General features: G+C 44.2%; 1 protein-coding gene across 4 annotated transcripts in view; it reads left to right on the top strand.

Annotated features, from left to right (window-relative positions):
• OFD1 (OFD1 centriole and centriolar satellite protein) overlaps window positions 1-6,747 on the top strand; it is a 64,656-nt gene extending 57,909 nt beyond the window's left edge. For 3 of the 4 annotated variants that reach the window (XM_060086953.1, XM_060086954.1, XM_060086952.1), the window contains exons 19-23: window positions 1,466-1,585; window positions 4,631-4,788; window positions 5,546-5,704; window positions 6,238-6,305; window positions 6,606-6,747. In XM_060086953.1, the coding sequence (XP_059942936.1) occupies window positions 1,466-1,585; window positions 4,631-4,788; window positions 5,546-5,704; window positions 6,238-6,305; window positions 6,606-6,648 (548 nt within the window). In that variant the 3' untranslated portion in view covers window positions 6,649-6,747. Of the gene's footprint in view, window positions 1-1,465; window positions 1,586-4,630; window positions 4,789-5,545; window positions 5,705-6,209; window positions 6,306-6,605 lie in introns of all 4 variants that reach the window. The other variant, XM_060086955.1, reaches the window with a different exon arrangement.
• The last annotated feature ends 10,688 nt before the right edge of the window (window positions 6,748-17,435 follow it).

Here is a 17,435-nt window from a genome sequence, read left to right as displayed (position 1 = left end):
CCTTCAGGGGAATTCTCTTGGTCTTTTACCTGGGAGTGGTCCCTCTGCTTCTGCATTTTACTTATATTTCTCTTACTCTGTGAATTTAGGAGAAACAGTTATCATCTCCTGTGGTCTTGGAGAGCTATTTATATGCAAAAGCGTCCCTGCGTAGCTTGTGTGAGTTCAGTATTCTTTTTGCGTGAGGGCCGTTTTTGGTTTGGATGCTTACCGTCTCTTTCCTCAGTGTGTGCTGGTTGTTATCCCTGTGATAGGGGCTGTGCAGGTGTGCGGCCAACACATCCTCCCAGGAGGGCAGGGGCAGTGATTGGTGCCCGGCTGTGGGATCCTCGGCAGTGGCAGCGGTTGCACCCGCCCCCAGAGCTTGTGTAAGCGGTGCCCTGCCACCTGAGAGTGCGCATGGAGAGAGAAGCTCCTATAGTGGTCCCGCTCCTCTCCTTGCACGTCCCCCAACAACGGCGCCTTGCCTATCTGGCCGTCCCAGGCTTCTTCCCATACTCCCCCAGTTGTGACACACCACACCCTAGTGCCCTCAGGCTATCTCCCCGGTTCTGACCTCTGAAGCCTGAGCCTCAGCACCTAGCCCCCAACCGCCCCAGCAGGCTGAGGGGTGCCGGGTGGCGGCACCAGCCGTCTGTGCAGGTCTCTGTTTTGCCCTCCGCAACCCGGTTGCTGCGCTCTCCTCCAAGTCTGCGAAGCTCCCCCTCTTTCCCAGCTGATCTCCCCACCAGTGAGGGGACTTGCCAGGCTGCGGAAACCTTTCCTTTTTCGCAGCTCCTTCCCGCGGGCGCAGGTTCTGTCCCGATTCCTTTCTCTCTCTTTCTTTTTTTTCTTTTTTTTTTCTTTTATCCTACCCACTCACCTGGCGTTTTCCTCACCCTTTTGGAAGTCTGAGGTCCTCTGCCAGTGTTCAGTCGATGTTTTGTGAGAATCATTCCTCGTGTAGATGTATTTTTGATGTATTTGTGGGAGAAGGTGAGCTCCATGTCCTACTCCTCCACCATCTTGATCCAATCCCCCAGGAAGCCTTTATATTTGTATATTAACCTATTGTTTGCCTTGTGAGCTTCATCCTCAAGTCTGAGTGTATAGTATTTTGAACAGGTAAACGAAAGGGCTTAGTATGTTTTACCAAATCTTTGTAATGAACTTCATTAACTTTGTTAAATCATTGATATTTAAATAGAATTCAAATGATTATCTGCCAAGCCAGGTGAATTCTTCTGTCACTGGATTGATTTTCCTACTGGGTAACAAATTGAATTTGTAAATGAATCTCCTAAGAATGCTTTGAGAAACAGGTACATTGGCAAGTGGCTAGGATGACTTCCTAGAATCCTGTAAGGAAAGAGCTGGCCCAGTTGCTTTGTCTGAAACTTAAGTGCTCAGCAAGGAGTTATCCACCCTCCCTTCTCTTGCTGCTGCTGTGAAGGACTCATGGGGGACTCGTTTGCACCTCCTGTAGATGCAGGGAACGTGCCGAGGCAGTTTGAGATGGACGGCCTCCATCCTGATGGCAACATGCCTCATGTGGACGGTGCTGCAGCCACTGTGCCTGCCAGACCTGTCTCTTCTCAGTACCCAAGTAAGTTTTTCTTTAACTAACGAGATATGTTAATAATGATATTTAATATTATTTTTCTTTGTGTCTCTTTGCTTCCTTCATGCCTTAAAAACTTAGGAAAGTTAACCCTTTATATTTCAGTCTTCAGAAAAGCTGATGATATTGGAGGAAAAGTGATCATCAGACTTCACTTGTCTGGACCACCTTGTCTCTCCCCTTCCCTTCTCCAGACTCCCCCCTTCCCTTAGCAGCATGTGGAGGGGGAGATGGGAGCTTTGGTTCGGGGCTGGGCCAATAGCCAGGTCCTTTTCTCCTTGGACCAAAGTGCTGAAGCCTTATACTGGCAATTCCTCAAGAAAAACTACCTACTAGTCATTTGCAAACGTTCGGAGAACATCATCCCCCAAGCCTACGTAAAGCCTCTTGTAAGCAGTTTGTTTGAAGTCACAGTACTCAGGAATATGTGAGTTGCTGACAGAAGCAAGAGATTTTTGAGAGGGTTGATTTTGCTGATTCCAGTGTAAATCATTCTGGAAAGCACTCTTTCAGGGCAACTTGATCAAGAGCTTTTTCTGTGCTGGGCACTTTCATGGGGGCTGGGAATTCAGCAGTGAACCAGCCCAAGTCCCTGCTTCACGGAGCTTCTAGTGGAAGGGTGGGACAGTCAGCAGGCCATCACCAAGGACCTCCACTCGGATGGGTACTGAGTAGGGATGGTGGCCACCTGAGAGCAGACCTGATGGGCAGCCATCTGGCAGAGATGGGAATAAAAATAATAGAATAGGGCTTCCCTGGTGGCGCAGTGGTTGAGAGTCCGCCTGCCGATGCAGGGGACACGGGTTCGTGCCCTGGTCCGGGAGGATCCCACGTGCCGCGGAGCGGCTGGGCCCGTGAGCCATGGCTGCTGAGCCTGCGCGTCCGGAGCCTGTGCTCCGCAACGGGAGAGGCCACAGCAGTGAGAGACCCGCGTACCACAAAAAATAATAATAATAATAGAATAAGGGCAACCAACTGAGTAGATAGGCGTTCTGCCTCTGAGATGGAATGGAGATTATAATAATGGCTTTTAAAATGATTATTAAGTAGTGTGGCTACATTTTGATCATTGAGAAATTCTCTGCTGTTCATTTCACCTCTGCATCTGGGCCCAAAGAGAAATGAAAAGGCTGAAACTTGGTATCTTTGAGGTGCCCAGTGGAAAAGCTTCTCTTTTTTTTTTTTTTAAACTCTTAGTCCAAAGAGGTTTTTGTCCAAGAGGTTTTTGTATGCCACTCTGCAGCCACAAAGTATACCCCACGGCAAAGAAGGAGCCCTTTTTTCTTCCTTCTTTAACTTTTTAAATTGGCACCAAACAGCATTCCTATCTGAGATCACTGTTCCATGGGAGAAAGCGACACCATCTGGGAGTGACCCTTCTCCCCCAGCAAGGAGGCAGAAGGTTGCATTTCTGCCTGTGGAAATGACCAGCTGCCGCCTCTGGTGTCCAAGTTCATGGCCAGGATCAAGGGACAGAGAAGACTGTTACCTCTCTCCTATTAGGAAGGCTAGCTCAGTTCTGTTGGTGATGTAGAACAGGGCATGGCAAAGAGGTTCAAAGTCCTCTGGTGAATCTACGAGTTTGTCTGTTTCTCAGCATTGTTTAGTGGGGAAGAAATGAGGTTGTAGGCTGGAGCTGGCGGAGAAAGGTCAGCATAATCGTCAGCGGGACTGGAATTTAATTAAACCTGTGAGGCGCGGGGACTTGTGCTGTGGGCTGTAGGGAGGCGACAGATAATTAAAGCATGCGCCTCGCCTGGAAGGAATAGAAGGAGTAAAAAGATACACAGGGTTTTGGACAAGGCAGGCATGAAATACCGTGTGAACATGGCGCTGGGGAGGCTTCCTGTCCCTGTGGGGACATGTAGGCGCGCTTGGGTTGGGGCTCGCGGGGTAGGTAGGGTTTTGTGGGAGGGGTGGCGGGGGAGGGAGCGCGTCGGGTCGGGCAGCCCGCGGACGTGAGGGTGGGAGCAGGCCAGAGCAGCTGGAGTCGGGGATCGGTGAGTGTGCTGGCGCAGGTATAGGGTGTTTCAGGTGCAGGAGTGGTGGTGACGGGGAGGAAGTCAGTGCAGAAAGAAAAAGGCAGGGTGTCGGGGCCTAGGCTGCCGTGGGTGTGGACCCTGCCGGAGCAGAGACGGCGCACAGCAAATCCTGGCCTTCGGGGAGTGACTGGTGCTAACGAAGTTGGGGGGCGGGGGGCTTGAAGGCCTAGCGACTGGTGTCGGGGAGAGCGTAGACTCCGGTATTGGAGCTGTGCAGGAGCTGGTGGTCAGGACCCTCACCGCAGCAGCGGGAGCCGGAGGCAGAAGCCGTAAGCCCTGGTGGCTTGGTGGGCAGAGCGTAGAAAGAGCGCAGTGAAAGGGACAGGAATGCAGCTGGCAGGGAACTGCCCCGCTGACAGCACGGATGTGAGGCCTGGGAAAGAGATCAAGACGAGAGAGAACGTGTGGGGATGACCAGGACGGAGGCGGTAACCAAAATCCCAGGGAGGGATCAGCCTGGAGGAAGTGGGGTGACGGCAAAGTGGCCCAAGCGGGGAAGCGGGGAGGGTGGTGGTGTTGTCGTGCTCCGGGCCCAGGAGACCTGAGTGCCTCTGTGGGAGTGGGTGGCAGGTGGGGAGTGACAAAAGTGCTGTGGAAGTAAATGGGGACGAATGTGTGTGCATCAGAATTCTAAGGATGGCCCCATTGGGCTTTGAAACCAATGCAGAGGCAGAAATGCAGGGCTCGCCTTGGCAAGGATGGAGGAGGGAGGAGATGTGGGCGGAGGGGAGGACAGTGGATGTCGTGGTGCTGAGGATGACCTGGGCTCATCTCAGTGAGGTGAGAGGTGGGCGGGGCTCGCTGCCGGGAGTGGGTCTGGAGCCTCCAAGGCCGTGAGGGGGGAGCAGTTGCTCAAAGAAGGTGCACAGAGGCGGCCGAGAATCACGCGGTCTCCCTGGGGCTTGGCAGGGCCCCTGCCAAAGCCGATCCCACGTTTGTTTGAAAAATCTGTTGGAAGCTGTTGATTCTTTATTTTCTGTCCCGTTAGGTGTAGATCAGAAACCACTCGGAGAACAGGAGGAAGAAGAAACAATACAGGAACAACAAGCAAAGGAACGAAGTCAGGGAGAAGAGCAGAGGCAGAGCGGGTGGCAAGAAGCTCTGGAAAGGGAACGGCAAGAAGTAGAAGAGTTGGATCAGGAGAGGGTGAGGATGCGCAGTGAGTTCTCTGTGCTAGCCGCCTCGTGGCCCCCTGCAGCACGTGCCCTGCTCTTGGGAGGGTGAGTCCTTCGTGTGTCCTGAAGTCCTAGGAATGGCAGGTAAGTGAATAAGCCACTGGTGGCCTCCGAACCTCTTCTTTGCTGGAGAGCGCTGAGGACGGCTGCGGGGCGTGCAGGCTTCGTGCCTTTCCCGGTTCAGGGCCGCACAGCCGGCCCCATTCACGTGCATCCTCATCTGGTTCTGAAAACTGGCTCGTAAACGAGGAGGACCTTGTTTTGCCGTTGATCTTCTCGTTGTAAATGAGGTTGAAAGAAGAGACTCCCAGGGTTGGCTAGCTGGGACTCAAGGAACCCTGGGGAGGTGGCTTCCGGGGCACCCCTGCCCTCTGCCTTTGGTGCTCTTCTGGCCCTGATCCTGGTCCCAGATGGGTGACTCGGGCCACTTCGCCTGCCTGCTGAGGCTTATGTGAACTAATCTTCCGTGTGGAGGGTCCTTGGCCTCCTGGTTAATGTGGTCTACAGCACGGGACAGTTGAGGCAGATTAATCCCTTCCTTCATTGAGCTGACAAGTTTTTGTCCCCCTTTGATAGTAGCAATGACTTCAGTTAAAAAAAGAAACAGTTCTCTGGCATGCAGGTTGTACTTAAAAGGATCAGGATTATATTACTATGCATTTTTCAACCCTTAGAAGTTTTAAAAGATGTCATTGTATATTTCTTATTTTGGTCCTCACCTATTTCAGAGGCTAACTGAAGAATCATTGAAGATGGAAATGGAAAAAGAATTCGAAATGAGCATTCAGGAAACGAAAGACAAATCTAAATCTGTCTGTAGTGAAAATCCTTTAGAGAAGTACATGAAGATCCTCCAACAGGGTCAAAACCAGGACACCACAGATAAGGTGCCGATGCTGTGGACGGGCGTCTGTGGGTGTGGGTGCCGAGGGCTTCTGTGGTTTACTTGAAACCTGGGGGGATAAGGATCTGCCTTCTCCACTGGGGACAAAGGTAAAAGCATAGAAAGTCCAGAGTTCACATGCAGCCTCAGTACACTCCTGACAAAATGTCATCCCTTTTCCTTGGGTAAAAGATTGAAGAGATTTTGATTTGTCAAAGTTTGTGAAAGTTGGGATGTCTCTTATTATTTTAAGAACAAGAAATAAATGTAATGAAAGCCCTATGAACAAATACTCAACGCATTAGCCCTAAGACAGTAATATTTTATGTAAGTCTAAAGTACTATGGGTGTTGAGAATGCCTTCCAGGTAGTTTATTCTGATGTGCTTGCTAAATGTCATGTTTAAAAGTCACTGCTTTTTTAGACTCTTAAATTACATATATATTTCAAAAATAGTTCTTAGAGAAATCATAAAGTGTTTAATAAAATGAATCCACATCTAATTGCAGAATTCTTCTCCCCACCCCTTTGTGTCAGAGTTCAAAAAAGGTGGTCATAGAGGGCTCACAAGTGGACACACTGCCATCTAGTGACAAATGTGAAAGGTATGGCATCCCCTACGTTGTGTTCTTGTGCAAACCATTATCATATTGCTGCTTTTGTCAGCCAGGGAAAGGTTCAGATATTTGAGTCTGCCTTTAAGAAACGGAATCAGTCAAAATGACTGACTTACAAAAAAAAAAAAAGATCGATTGCATTTTGTAACCTGTGAAATTGCTACTGATGCATATCGTAAGCAAGGGCAGAAATCCCACAGGGAAGGAAAGAGAGCATGACAGAGGTCCCTGAATAAACTTAACGAGAATTTAACAAATTTTTAAATTTTTTGTCTTTCCCTAATTTAGTTTGACAGGGTTTTCTCAAGAGGAACCAGATGACACTTGGTAACCGTGTTCTTGCTGTGTAGCTTCTTACTCAGATACCGTAACTAAAGGCCTATGATTTCTCTGTGATAAGACAAAATTCTCAATAAAAAATCATGTGTGATCCAGTGTGATTTTTTTTTTCATAATTCTATTTGGTACTATAGTGTATAAATGAAAAATAAGCTAGTTAAGTGATATCTCTGTGGGGGGGGATGAATTGGGAGATTGGGATTGACATATATACACTAATATGTATAAAATAGATAACTAATAAGACCATGCTGTATAAAAAATAAAATACAATTCAAAAAAAAAACAAAGGGATACCTCTTCAGCATGTCTCATTCTTAGGCCCTTCATTACACTGAAATGAGCTGCTTTTTTTTTTTTTCCATTTTTGTCTTAGGTTATGTCTACTTGAAAACTTACCTTATTGGTCAAGTTCTAGGCCTGCATTTTGGAAGTTTCAGCTGTGTTCCTTCCTCTCCAGACTCGGGCTACCAAGCTGTCAAACAAAAGGCCGTCTTCCCTGACACTCTGTTTGTGATTTGTCCCTGAACATAGAGACATGGGTTTTTCTATTCTAGGCTCTAGAAATAGTATTATATCACCTCTGGTCTTTTACTTTTGACATCTTTTTCTTGAGAATCAACACAAACCCTTCTGAAATGGTGATAAAAGAGAAGGTAACATTTATCGAGCACTTGCTGTGTGCCAGGTATAGTTTTAAATCTTTATAGGTATTAACTCATTTAGTGCTCGTATCAGCCATACAAAGTGTAGGTACCGTGAGTGTCCGCATTTTACAGATCAGGAAACGCGAGGCACAGAGAGGTTAGTGACTTGGCCAAGGTCTCATGGCCATCAGGTCACAGAGCCCGGATGTATACGCAGGTGTCGAGACCAGTACTGCCTCTGACCTGGGCTGTTCTGGAGCTGGTCTGGTGGAAGACATCCCGGGACTTGCAGTGGGTCACCCATCGGATGTCCCTCTCCAGAATGACCTTTAGAAACTACACATCACCCAAATCTAGGAAACTGCACTCAAATGCAGCACCAGCATAATTTCCACAAAGGGAAGAGGGGACTCATTTGCTCGCTCTCCCCTTCATCTTTGTACCCGTGCAGCTCTCAGCCCAGCGTCTTGCTTGCACGTGGGAGCGTCTCAGAAAAGTTCTTTAATGACACTGCCGGTATAGTCACCAAAAAGTGCACACAGAACTCCTCTGAGGGTCCTGGCCTTAGGGGTTTTCCAGGACGTGAGACTTTCAGTGCTAACCGGTGGTCACCCAGCATCTAGCACAGGCAGGGCTGGTCTGGTCTGTCTGCCCAGTAAAACCCTAGAGGATTCCTTTCCCTTTACGTATACAGACTGGGCTCAATTGTTGCCGGTGAAACTTGTTTGGCCGTTAAGTTCCATAACAAAGCGGGAAGGAGATTTGGGGGTGTTTATTATTCCTTAGGCTTCTAAGGAATTTTTCATGCAAGTATACCTTTGAAAATAATGTGAAGAAATAAGTTGTCCGGGCATCGTTCATTATTACACTTAGCCCATCATACATTGAACCTCATCGGCACCAGGAACTTGGCATCTTCTCTTTCAACAGCACCTCAGGTAACTTTCTTTTTTCTTTCCAGCTTTGAGATATAATGGACGTATAACATTGTGTGGGTTTAAGCTATAGAACATGTTGGTTTGATATACTTGTATTGCAAACTGATAAACGCCATAGCATTAACACCTGCACCATGCCACATAATTACCACTTGGTGACAACATTTAAGATCTACTCTCAGCAACTTTCAAGTATAATCACCCTGCTGTACATTAGATCCCCTGAACTGACTCATCTTCCAACTGCAAGTTTGTGCTCTTAGACCAACATCTCTTCCCCACCCCCAGCCCTTGGCAACCACCATTTTTGTCTGTTTCTACGAGTTCAGCTTTTTTAGATTCCACATATAAGTGAGATCATACAGAACTTGTCTTTGTCTACCTTGTGTCACTTAACATAATGCCCTCAAGGTCCAGCCATGTTGGTGCAAATGGCAGAATTTCCTTTTTTCTCATGGCTGAATAATATTCCATTGTGGGTATGTATACCACATTTTCTTTATTCATTCATCCTTTGAGGACGCTCAGGTCATTTCCTATCTTGGCTATTGTGAATAATGCTGCAGTGAGCATAGCAATGCAGATATCTCTTCAAGATCCTGTTTTCATTTCCTTTAAATACCCAGAAGTGGAATTGCTAGATCATATGGTAGTTCCATTTTTAATTTTTTGAGGAAACTCCATAGTGTTTTCATAGTGGCTGTACCAATTTACATTCCTACCAGTGGTGCACAAGGGTCCCCTTTTTTCCACATCGTCAACACTTGTTATCGCTTATCTTTTTGATGATAGCTATTTAAACATGTATAAGGTGATATCTCATTGTGGTTTGGATTTGCATTGCCCTGATGATAAGTTGAGCACCTTTTCATGTACCTGTTAGCCACTCGTATGTTGTCTCTGGAGAAATTGTCCATTTAGTTCCTCTGCCCATTTTTTTAATTGAATGGCTTGGGGTTTTTTTGCTATTGAGTTGTATGAGTTCTTTATATATTTTGGATATTATTCCTTTATCAGAAACATGGTTTGCAAATATTTTCTCCCATTCTGTAGATTCCCTTTTCATTTTGTTGATTATTTCCTTTGCAGAACCTTTTTAATTAATGCAGTCTCACTTGTTTGATTGGATAAAAAAAGCAAAAATAAAGAAAATCATCATCAAGACCAATGTTTACCCCCTATGTTTTCTTCTAGGAATTTTATGGTTTCAGGTCTTAAGTTCAAGTCTTTAATCCACTTGGAGTTGATTTTTGTATATGGTGTAAGATAGGGGTCAAGTTTCATTCTTTTGCACTCGCCTATACAATTTTCCCAACACCACTTATTGATGAGGCTATTTTTTCCCTCTTACATAGTCTTGGCTCCTTTGTTAGAAATCAATTGACCATATATACATGGGTTTATTTCTCGGCTCTGTATTTGGTTCCATTGATCTATATGTCTGTTTTTATGCCAATAGCATACTGTTTTGATTACTATAGCTTTGTTGTATAGCTTGAGGTCAGGAAGAATGATGCTTCCAACTGTGTTTTTTCTTAAAATTGCTTTACCTATATGGGGTTTTATTTTATTTTGTGGTGTAATTTACAGTTACTAACTACAGCATTGTTTCTTCTATTTCTGTGATAAATGCCTTTCGAATTTTCATAGGGATTGCATTAAATCTGTAGATTGCTTTGGGGAGAATGGACACTTTAACAATATTCTTCCAGTGCACGAGCATGGAATATCTTTCCATTTATTTGTATTGTCTTCAGTTTCTTTCATCAGCGTCTTATAGTTTTCAGTGTGCAGATCTTTGCTCTCCTTGGTTAAATTTATTTCTAAGTGTTTTACTCTTTTTTTAATTTATTTATTATACAGCAGGTTCTTATTAGTTATCTGTTTTATACATATTAGTGTATGTATGTGAATCCCAATCTCCCAATTCATCCCACCACCACCAACCCCCCTCCCCCCCACTTCCCCCCTTGGGTCCATACGTTTGTTGTCTACATCTTTGTCTCTATTTCTGCCTTGCAAACTGGTTCATCTGTACCATTTTTCTAGATTCCACATATATGCGTTAATATACGGAATTTGTTTTTCTTTTTCTGACTTACTTCACTCTGTATGACAGTCTCTAGGTGCATCCACGTCTCTACAGATGACCCAATTTCGTTCCTTTTTATGGCTGAGGAATATTCCATTGTATATATATACCACATCCTCTTAATCCATTCGTCTTTCCATGGGCATTTAGGTTGGTTCCATGACCTGGCTGTTGTAAATAGTGCTGCACTGAACACTGGGGTGCACGTGTCTTCTTGAATTATGGTTTTCTCTGGGTATATGCCCAGTAGTGGGATTGCTGGGTCATATGGTAATTCTATTTTTAGTATTTTAAGGAACCTCCATACTGTTCTCCCTAGTTGCTATATCAATGTACATTCCCACCAATAGAGGAAGAGGGTTCCTTTTGTCCACACCCTCCCCAGCATTTGTAGTTTGTAGATTTTCTGATGATGCCCATTCTAACCGGTGTGAGGTGATAGCTCATTGTAGTTTTGATTTGCATTTCTCTAATTAGTGATGTTGGGCATCTTTTCATGTGCGTCTTGGCCATCTGTATGTGTTCTTAGGAGAAATGTCTATTTAGGTCTTCTGCCCATTTTTGGGTTGGGTTGTTTGTTTTTTTAATATTGAGCTGCATGAGCTTGTTTTACTCTTTTTGATGTAATTGTAAATGGTGTGTTTGCTTAATTTCTCTTTCTGATAGTTCATCATTAATATTCATTGCCTAATTGCTCTGGCTAGGTCTTCAAGTACTATGTTGCATAAAGTGGCGAGAGTACACATCCTTGTCTTGTTCCTGATCTTAGAGGAACAGCTTTCAGCTTCTCACTGTTGAGAATGATGGTACACCTGGGGACTTGTCTCTCATATGTAGCTTTTATTATGTTGTGGCACATTCCCTCTATACTCAGTTTGTCGAGAGTTTTTTTTTATCATGAAAGGATGTGGAGTTGTGTCATCTAATGCGACAGTCATGTTATTTTTATCCTTCATTTTGTTAAGGTAGTGTTTTGCATTGATTGACCTGCCCATGTTGAACCATCCTTGCATCCCTAAACTAAATCTCATTTGATCATGGTGTGTGATCTTTTTAAGGTCCTCTTGAATTATGTTTGCTAATGTTTTGTTGAGGATTTTTGCATCTATGTTCATCAAGCATATTGACCTGTAATTTTCTTATAGTGTCTTTGTCTGATTTGTGTCTTGGGTTAATGCTAGACTTATAAAATGAGTTTGGAAGTGTTCCCCCCTCTTCTATTTTTTAGAGGAATTTGAGAAGAATTGGAGTTAACTCTTTAAATGTTTAGTAGAATTCACCAGTGAATCCATCTGATCTTTGTTGGGAGATTTCTGATTACTGATTCAGTCTCCTTACTAGTAATTGGTATCTCCAAATTTTCTGTTTCTTCATGATTCAGTCTTGGAAGGTTGTATTTTTCTGGGAATTTATCCATTTCTGCTAGGTTGTCCAATCTGTTGGCATTTCATTGTTCACTGCCATCTCTTATGATCCTGTGTACTTGTGTGGTATCAGTTGTCATGTCTCCTCTTTCGTTTATAATTGAGTCCTTTTTTTTTTTTTTTTTTTTGGCTAATCTAGCTAAAGGCTTGTCAGTTTTGTTTTTAAAAAACCAGTTCTTAGTTTCATTGGTCTTTTCTATTGTCTTTTTAGTCTCTATTTCATTTATTTGCACTCTGATCTTTATTTTCTTCCTTTTGCTAACTTTGGGCTTAGTTCTTTTTCTAGTTCCTTGAGGTGTAAAGTTAGGTTGGGTATTTGACATCTTTCTTGTTTCTGAACGTAGACGTTTATTGCTCTGAACTGCCCTACTAGAATTGCTTTTGCTGCATCCCATAAGTTTTGGTATATTGTGTTTCCATTTTCATTTGTCTCAAGAAGCTTTTTGATTTCTCTTGCTTTATTTTTCAACCCATTTGTTGTTCAGGAGCATGTTGTTTAATTTTCATGTATTTTTGAATTTTCCAGTTTTCTTCTCATAATCCATTTTTAGTGTCATACCATCGTAGTTGGAAAAGATGCTTGGTATATGATTTCAGTCCTCTTAAATTGGTTAAGACTCATGTTGTGGCCTAACATATGACCTGTTCTAGAGACTATTCCACGTATGCTTGAGAAGAATGTGTTTTGCTCCTGTTGGATGGAATGTTCTCTAAATGTCTATTAAGTCCATTTGGTCCAACATGTTATTTCATCCAGTGTTTCCTTACTGACTTTCTGTCTGGATTATGTATCCATTGTTGAAAGTGGGGTATTGAAGCCCCCTATTGTTATTGTATTGCAATCTAATTCGCCCTTCAGGTCTGTGTGTGTGTATATATATGTGTGTGTATATATATATATGTATGTATATAGTTAATATATATATAATACATGTTTTTTGGCTGCACCATGCGGCTTATGGGATCTTAGGACCCCAACCAGGTATGGAACCTGGGCCTTCAGCAGTGAAAGCACCACATCCTAACCACTGGACCACCAGGGAATCCCCTAGTCTGTTGATATTTGCTTTATATATTTAGGTGCTCTTATGTTGGGTACATAAATATTTACAAATGTTATATTCTTTTGGTGAACTGACCTCTATATCATTACATAATGACCTTCTTTGTCTATTGTTACAGTCTTTGGCTTAAAGTCTACTTTGTCCAATAAAAGTATAGCTACCTCTGCTTTCCTTTGGCTTCTATTTGCATGGAATATTTTTTTTCCCTGCATTCACTTTTTTTTTTTTTTTTTTTTTTTAGTATTTATTTATTTATTTGGCTGCGCTGGGTCTTAGTTGCGGCACACGGGATCTTCGTTGTGGCATGTGGGCTCTTTATTTTTTATTTTTTTATTTTTTTATTTTTTTGCGGTATGCGGGCCTCTCACTGTTGTGGCCTCCCCCGTTGCGGAGCACAGGCTCCGGACGCGCAGGCTCCGGACGCGCAGGCTCAGCGGCCATGGCTCACGGGCCCAGCCGCTCCGCGGCATATGGGATCCTCCCAGACCGGGGCACGAACCCGTATCCCCTGCATCGGCAGGCGGACTCTCAACCACTTGCGCCACCAGGGAGGCCCTATGTGGGCTCTTTAGTTGCGGCATATGGGATCTAGTTCCCTGACCAGGGATCGAACCTGGGTCCCCTGCTTTGACAGTGTGGAGTCTTAACCACTGGACCACCAGGGAAGTCCCTCCCTCCCTTCACTTAGAAAAAAAATTTTCAGTATTACTGCATTTTTTTTGTCTTGTTTATGGATGTTTCTTTGCTATGGCGGCAGCGAGGGGAGAAAAGGGAAACTTTCTTCATGCGTGCACAAAGGGTGTGATATTGACTGAAGATGGCAAAAATTTCTCACTGTGCTTGCACTGGCTGAGGCTGGCCTATGGTGAAACTTGGAAACGAATCCCAGTCCCCAGAACCAGCCAAACATGGGCCAGGATGCATGTTGGGGAGGGAGGAATCTGTCCCCTCCCTGGCAGTCAGACCCTGCCAAGGGACATTGGAAAAAAATATTTCCAGGGCGCCAGTCCACAGTCTGTGGCCCTGAGTGGAGAAATGTGCACCATGAGGATTGGGTCTGGCCACGAGCATCCGCCCTGCCATCCCAGTGCGTCCTGCTCACTTGACCGCTGGTTGTCTCTTCCCTTTACTTTCAATCTGGTTTGTCCTTAAAGCTAAAGTGAGTCTCTTTTGGGCAGCATATTTATGGGTCATGTTTTTTTTTTTATCCATTCAGCCACTGTGTCTTTTTTTTTTAATTGAAGTAGAGTTAATTTACAATGTTGTGTTAGTTTCAAGTGTACAGAAAAGTGATTCATTTCACTGTGTTTTTTAATCTGAGAATTGAGTCTGTTTACATTTAAAGTAATTATGGATAGGTATGGACTTTTGCCATTTTATTGTTTTCTGATTGTTTCGTAATTCCTTTGTTTTTTCCTCTCTTGTTTTCTTCCTTTGTGATTTGATGATTTTCTGTAGTGTTATGCTTAGATTTACTTATCTTTTGTGTATGTGTTATAGGTTTTCACTTTGTGGTTACCCTGGGAATTACATAAAACATCTTATATTTATAACAGTCTATCTTAAGCTGATAACTTAATTTTGAACATATACAAAAGCTCTACATTTATACACTCCCTCCATTTTGTTTTTGATGTCACACTTTATCTTTCTTACATCGTGTATCCATTAAAAAATTATTGTATAGTTATTTTCAATCCTTTTGTCTTTTAACCTTAATGCTAGAGTTACACGTGATTTACCCACCACTATAACAACATTAGAGTATTTTGAATTTAACTATATATTTACCTTTACCAGTGAGTTGTATATCAATACTTTGATATGTTTTCCCATCACTAATTAGCATCTTTCCATTTTAGCTTGAAGAACTTCCTTTAACATTTCTTGTAAGACTGCTCTGGTGGTGATGAACTCCCTTCAGCCTTTGCTTGTCTGGAAAACTCTCTCTCCTTCAGTTGTGAAGCACAGCTTTGCTGGGTATAGTATCCTTGATTGGAAATTTTTCTCTTTGAGCAGTTTGAATATGTCATTTCATTCTCTCTTCTGGCCTGCACAGTTGCTGCTGATAATCTTATGGGTACTCCCTTATCTGTAACAAGATGTTTTTCTCTTGCTGTTTTTCAGATTCTTTTCTTGTCTTTAGCTTTTGACAATTCAAAATTAATGTGTCTCTGTGTGTGTCTCTTTGGATTCATCTTTTTTTGAACTCTCTGGACTTTGCGGATCTGGATGTTTCTTTCCCCATGTTAGGGAAGTTTTCAGCCATTATTTCTTTCAATAAACTTCCTGCCCCTCTCTCGTCTCCGTCATTGACCTCTATAATGTATATAATTGGCTCACTTGATGGTGTCCTGTAAGTCCCTTAAGTTATCTTCATTCTTTTTCATTATTTTTTCTATTTGCTCCTTTGACTGGATAAATGCCAGTGACCTGTCTCCAAGTTTGCTTATCCTTTGGTTTAATCTAGTCTGCTGTTGAAGCCCTCTGTTGAATTTGTCAGTTATTGTATTCTTCAGCTATGTGATGTGTTTGGTGCTTTTAGGTATTTGTTGAAATTCTCACTTTGTTCATGCGTTGTTCTCCTGACCTTGGTGAGCATCTGTGTGACTGTTACTTTGAACTCTCAGGTAAGTCGCTTATTTCCATTTCATTAAGGTCTATTTCTGGAGTTTTATCTTGTTCTTTTGTTTGGAACATAGTCCATTGTTTCTTCATTTTCCTCGACTGTCTGTGCTGGCTTCTGTGCATTAGATAAAACAGCCACCTCTCCCAGGCTCGACAGAGTGGTCTCATGCAGGAGATGAACTTTGTTGATCAGCCCACGGCAAGATTTTGGTTGCATCTCAAACGTTTGTAATAGTCCAAGCTGCCTTCTTTGTTCTTGGTGCTTCTTGGTAGTTGAGGGTGTGTTAAGACTGGTCAGTTTCCCAATGGGGAGGATCACAGTCAGCACCTAGATGCAGGTTGATTGGAAGCTGAACCGTCAGAGGGCAGCTGGGGAAGTGTGTAGTTAGGCCCTTTCCTGGCGTAAACTGGGAGATATAGGGGTTTTTGCCTGCTCCCTCTGCATTTGGCCTGGGTGTATAGCTGCAGGGGGTGCTCCTGTGCCTGTTAAGAACTGTTGCTTTGTTTGCTACAGTCCTGTAGGCCTTGGGAATGCAAGCCCTATTGGGCATCAGAGCCAGACAATCTGGGTATCTGTCCCTCGGGCGGCAGCTGCTGAAGCTGGAGCACAGATGTGTGTATCAGCTCCTTCCTGGGAGATACTGGTGATTTGGAGCAGGCTAGAGGGAGTAGGTGGAGGAGGTATCCAGTGGATTTTTTGGTTTCTGGGGAGGATGGCAGTCAGCCCCTAGATGTGTGCTAAATTAGAAGCCTGGCTGTCAGACAACAGCTTTTAATACCTGCAAATAGACCCTTTTTAGGGAAAGACTAGGAGTTGCTGAGTCCTCTAGAGCTGACTAAGAACTCTGTTATAGTCTTGTGAGTTTCTTGGACGCAAATCCCAAAACTAGGTGCTTGGCAGGGGGGGCATTTCTTAGGTGGAAGTCTTAAAAGTTGGGGTGCTGGGGTGCTAGATGTCAGGTCCAAACCCTTTGCTCTTCAGGGAGAACTTTGGAGTTGGGAGTGCCCACCTGAGTGTATGGTGGTGTGCCAGTTAGGGTTTATGGTGAGAGTATGTCTGAGCCTTTTCTGCCTGTTTCGATGTGGGTATTTTCTTGTTTGCTAGATGTGTAAGAGCTCAGCTAGTTTTTTTTTCTTTCAGAAAAACTTGCTCTGTGTGCGGTGGTATATTCGGTGTATCCATGGGAGGAGGGGGAGTTCAGCAGCCTCCTAGGTTACTGTCTTTGACCTAAACCCTCAGATAACTTTTTTTTTTAATGTATTTATTTTTGGCTGCATTGGGTCTTCGTTGCTGCCAGCAGGCTTTCTCTAGTTGTGGCGAGCGGGGGCTACTCTTCATTGTGGTGTGTGGGCTTCTCATTGTGGTGGCTTCTCTTGTTGTGGAGCATGGGCTCTAGGCGCACGGGCTTCAGTAGTTGTGGTACATGGGCTCAGTAGTTGTGGCTCACGGGCTCTAGAGCGCAGGCTCAGTAGTTGTGGCGCACGGGCTTAGTTGCTCCGTGACATGTGGGATCTTCCTGGACCAGGCCTCGAACGTGTGTCCCCTGCATTGGCAGGCGGATTCTTAACTACTGCGCCACCAGGGAAGCCATTCTCAGATAACTTTTTTTTTTTTTTTTTCTCTCAGCACGCGGGCCTCTCACTGTTGTGGCCTCTCCCATTGCGGAGCACAGGCTCCAGACACGCAGGCTCAGTGGCCATGGCTCACGGGCCCAGCCGCTCCGCGGCATGTGGGATCTTCCCGGACCGGGGCACGAACCTGTGTCCCCTGCATCGGCAGGCGGACTCTCAACCACTGCGCCACCAGGGAAGCCCCTCAGATAACTTTTTAACACTTTCTAGTATTACTCACTTTTCCCCCCAGCTTATATTTTCAAAGCCCTTGTCTAAATAATATATTCTTTGAGTTTTCTAGCTTGGGGTTTGGTAGCTTCATTTTGTTTTTCTGTCAGTCAACTTAAATTCTAAGTAGTAGTTTGGTTTTTT

Source organism: Mesoplodon densirostris, chromosome X, assembly GCF_025265405.1.
Source record: "Mesoplodon densirostris isolate mMesDen1 chromosome X, mMesDen1 primary haplotype, whole genome shotgun sequence".
Taxonomy (NCBI): domain Eukaryota; kingdom Metazoa; phylum Chordata; class Mammalia; order Artiodactyla; family Ziphiidae; genus Mesoplodon; species Mesoplodon densirostris.
The sequence above is the reverse complement of the archived record's forward strand: the minus strand, read 5'-3'. Positions and strand labels throughout refer to the sequence as shown.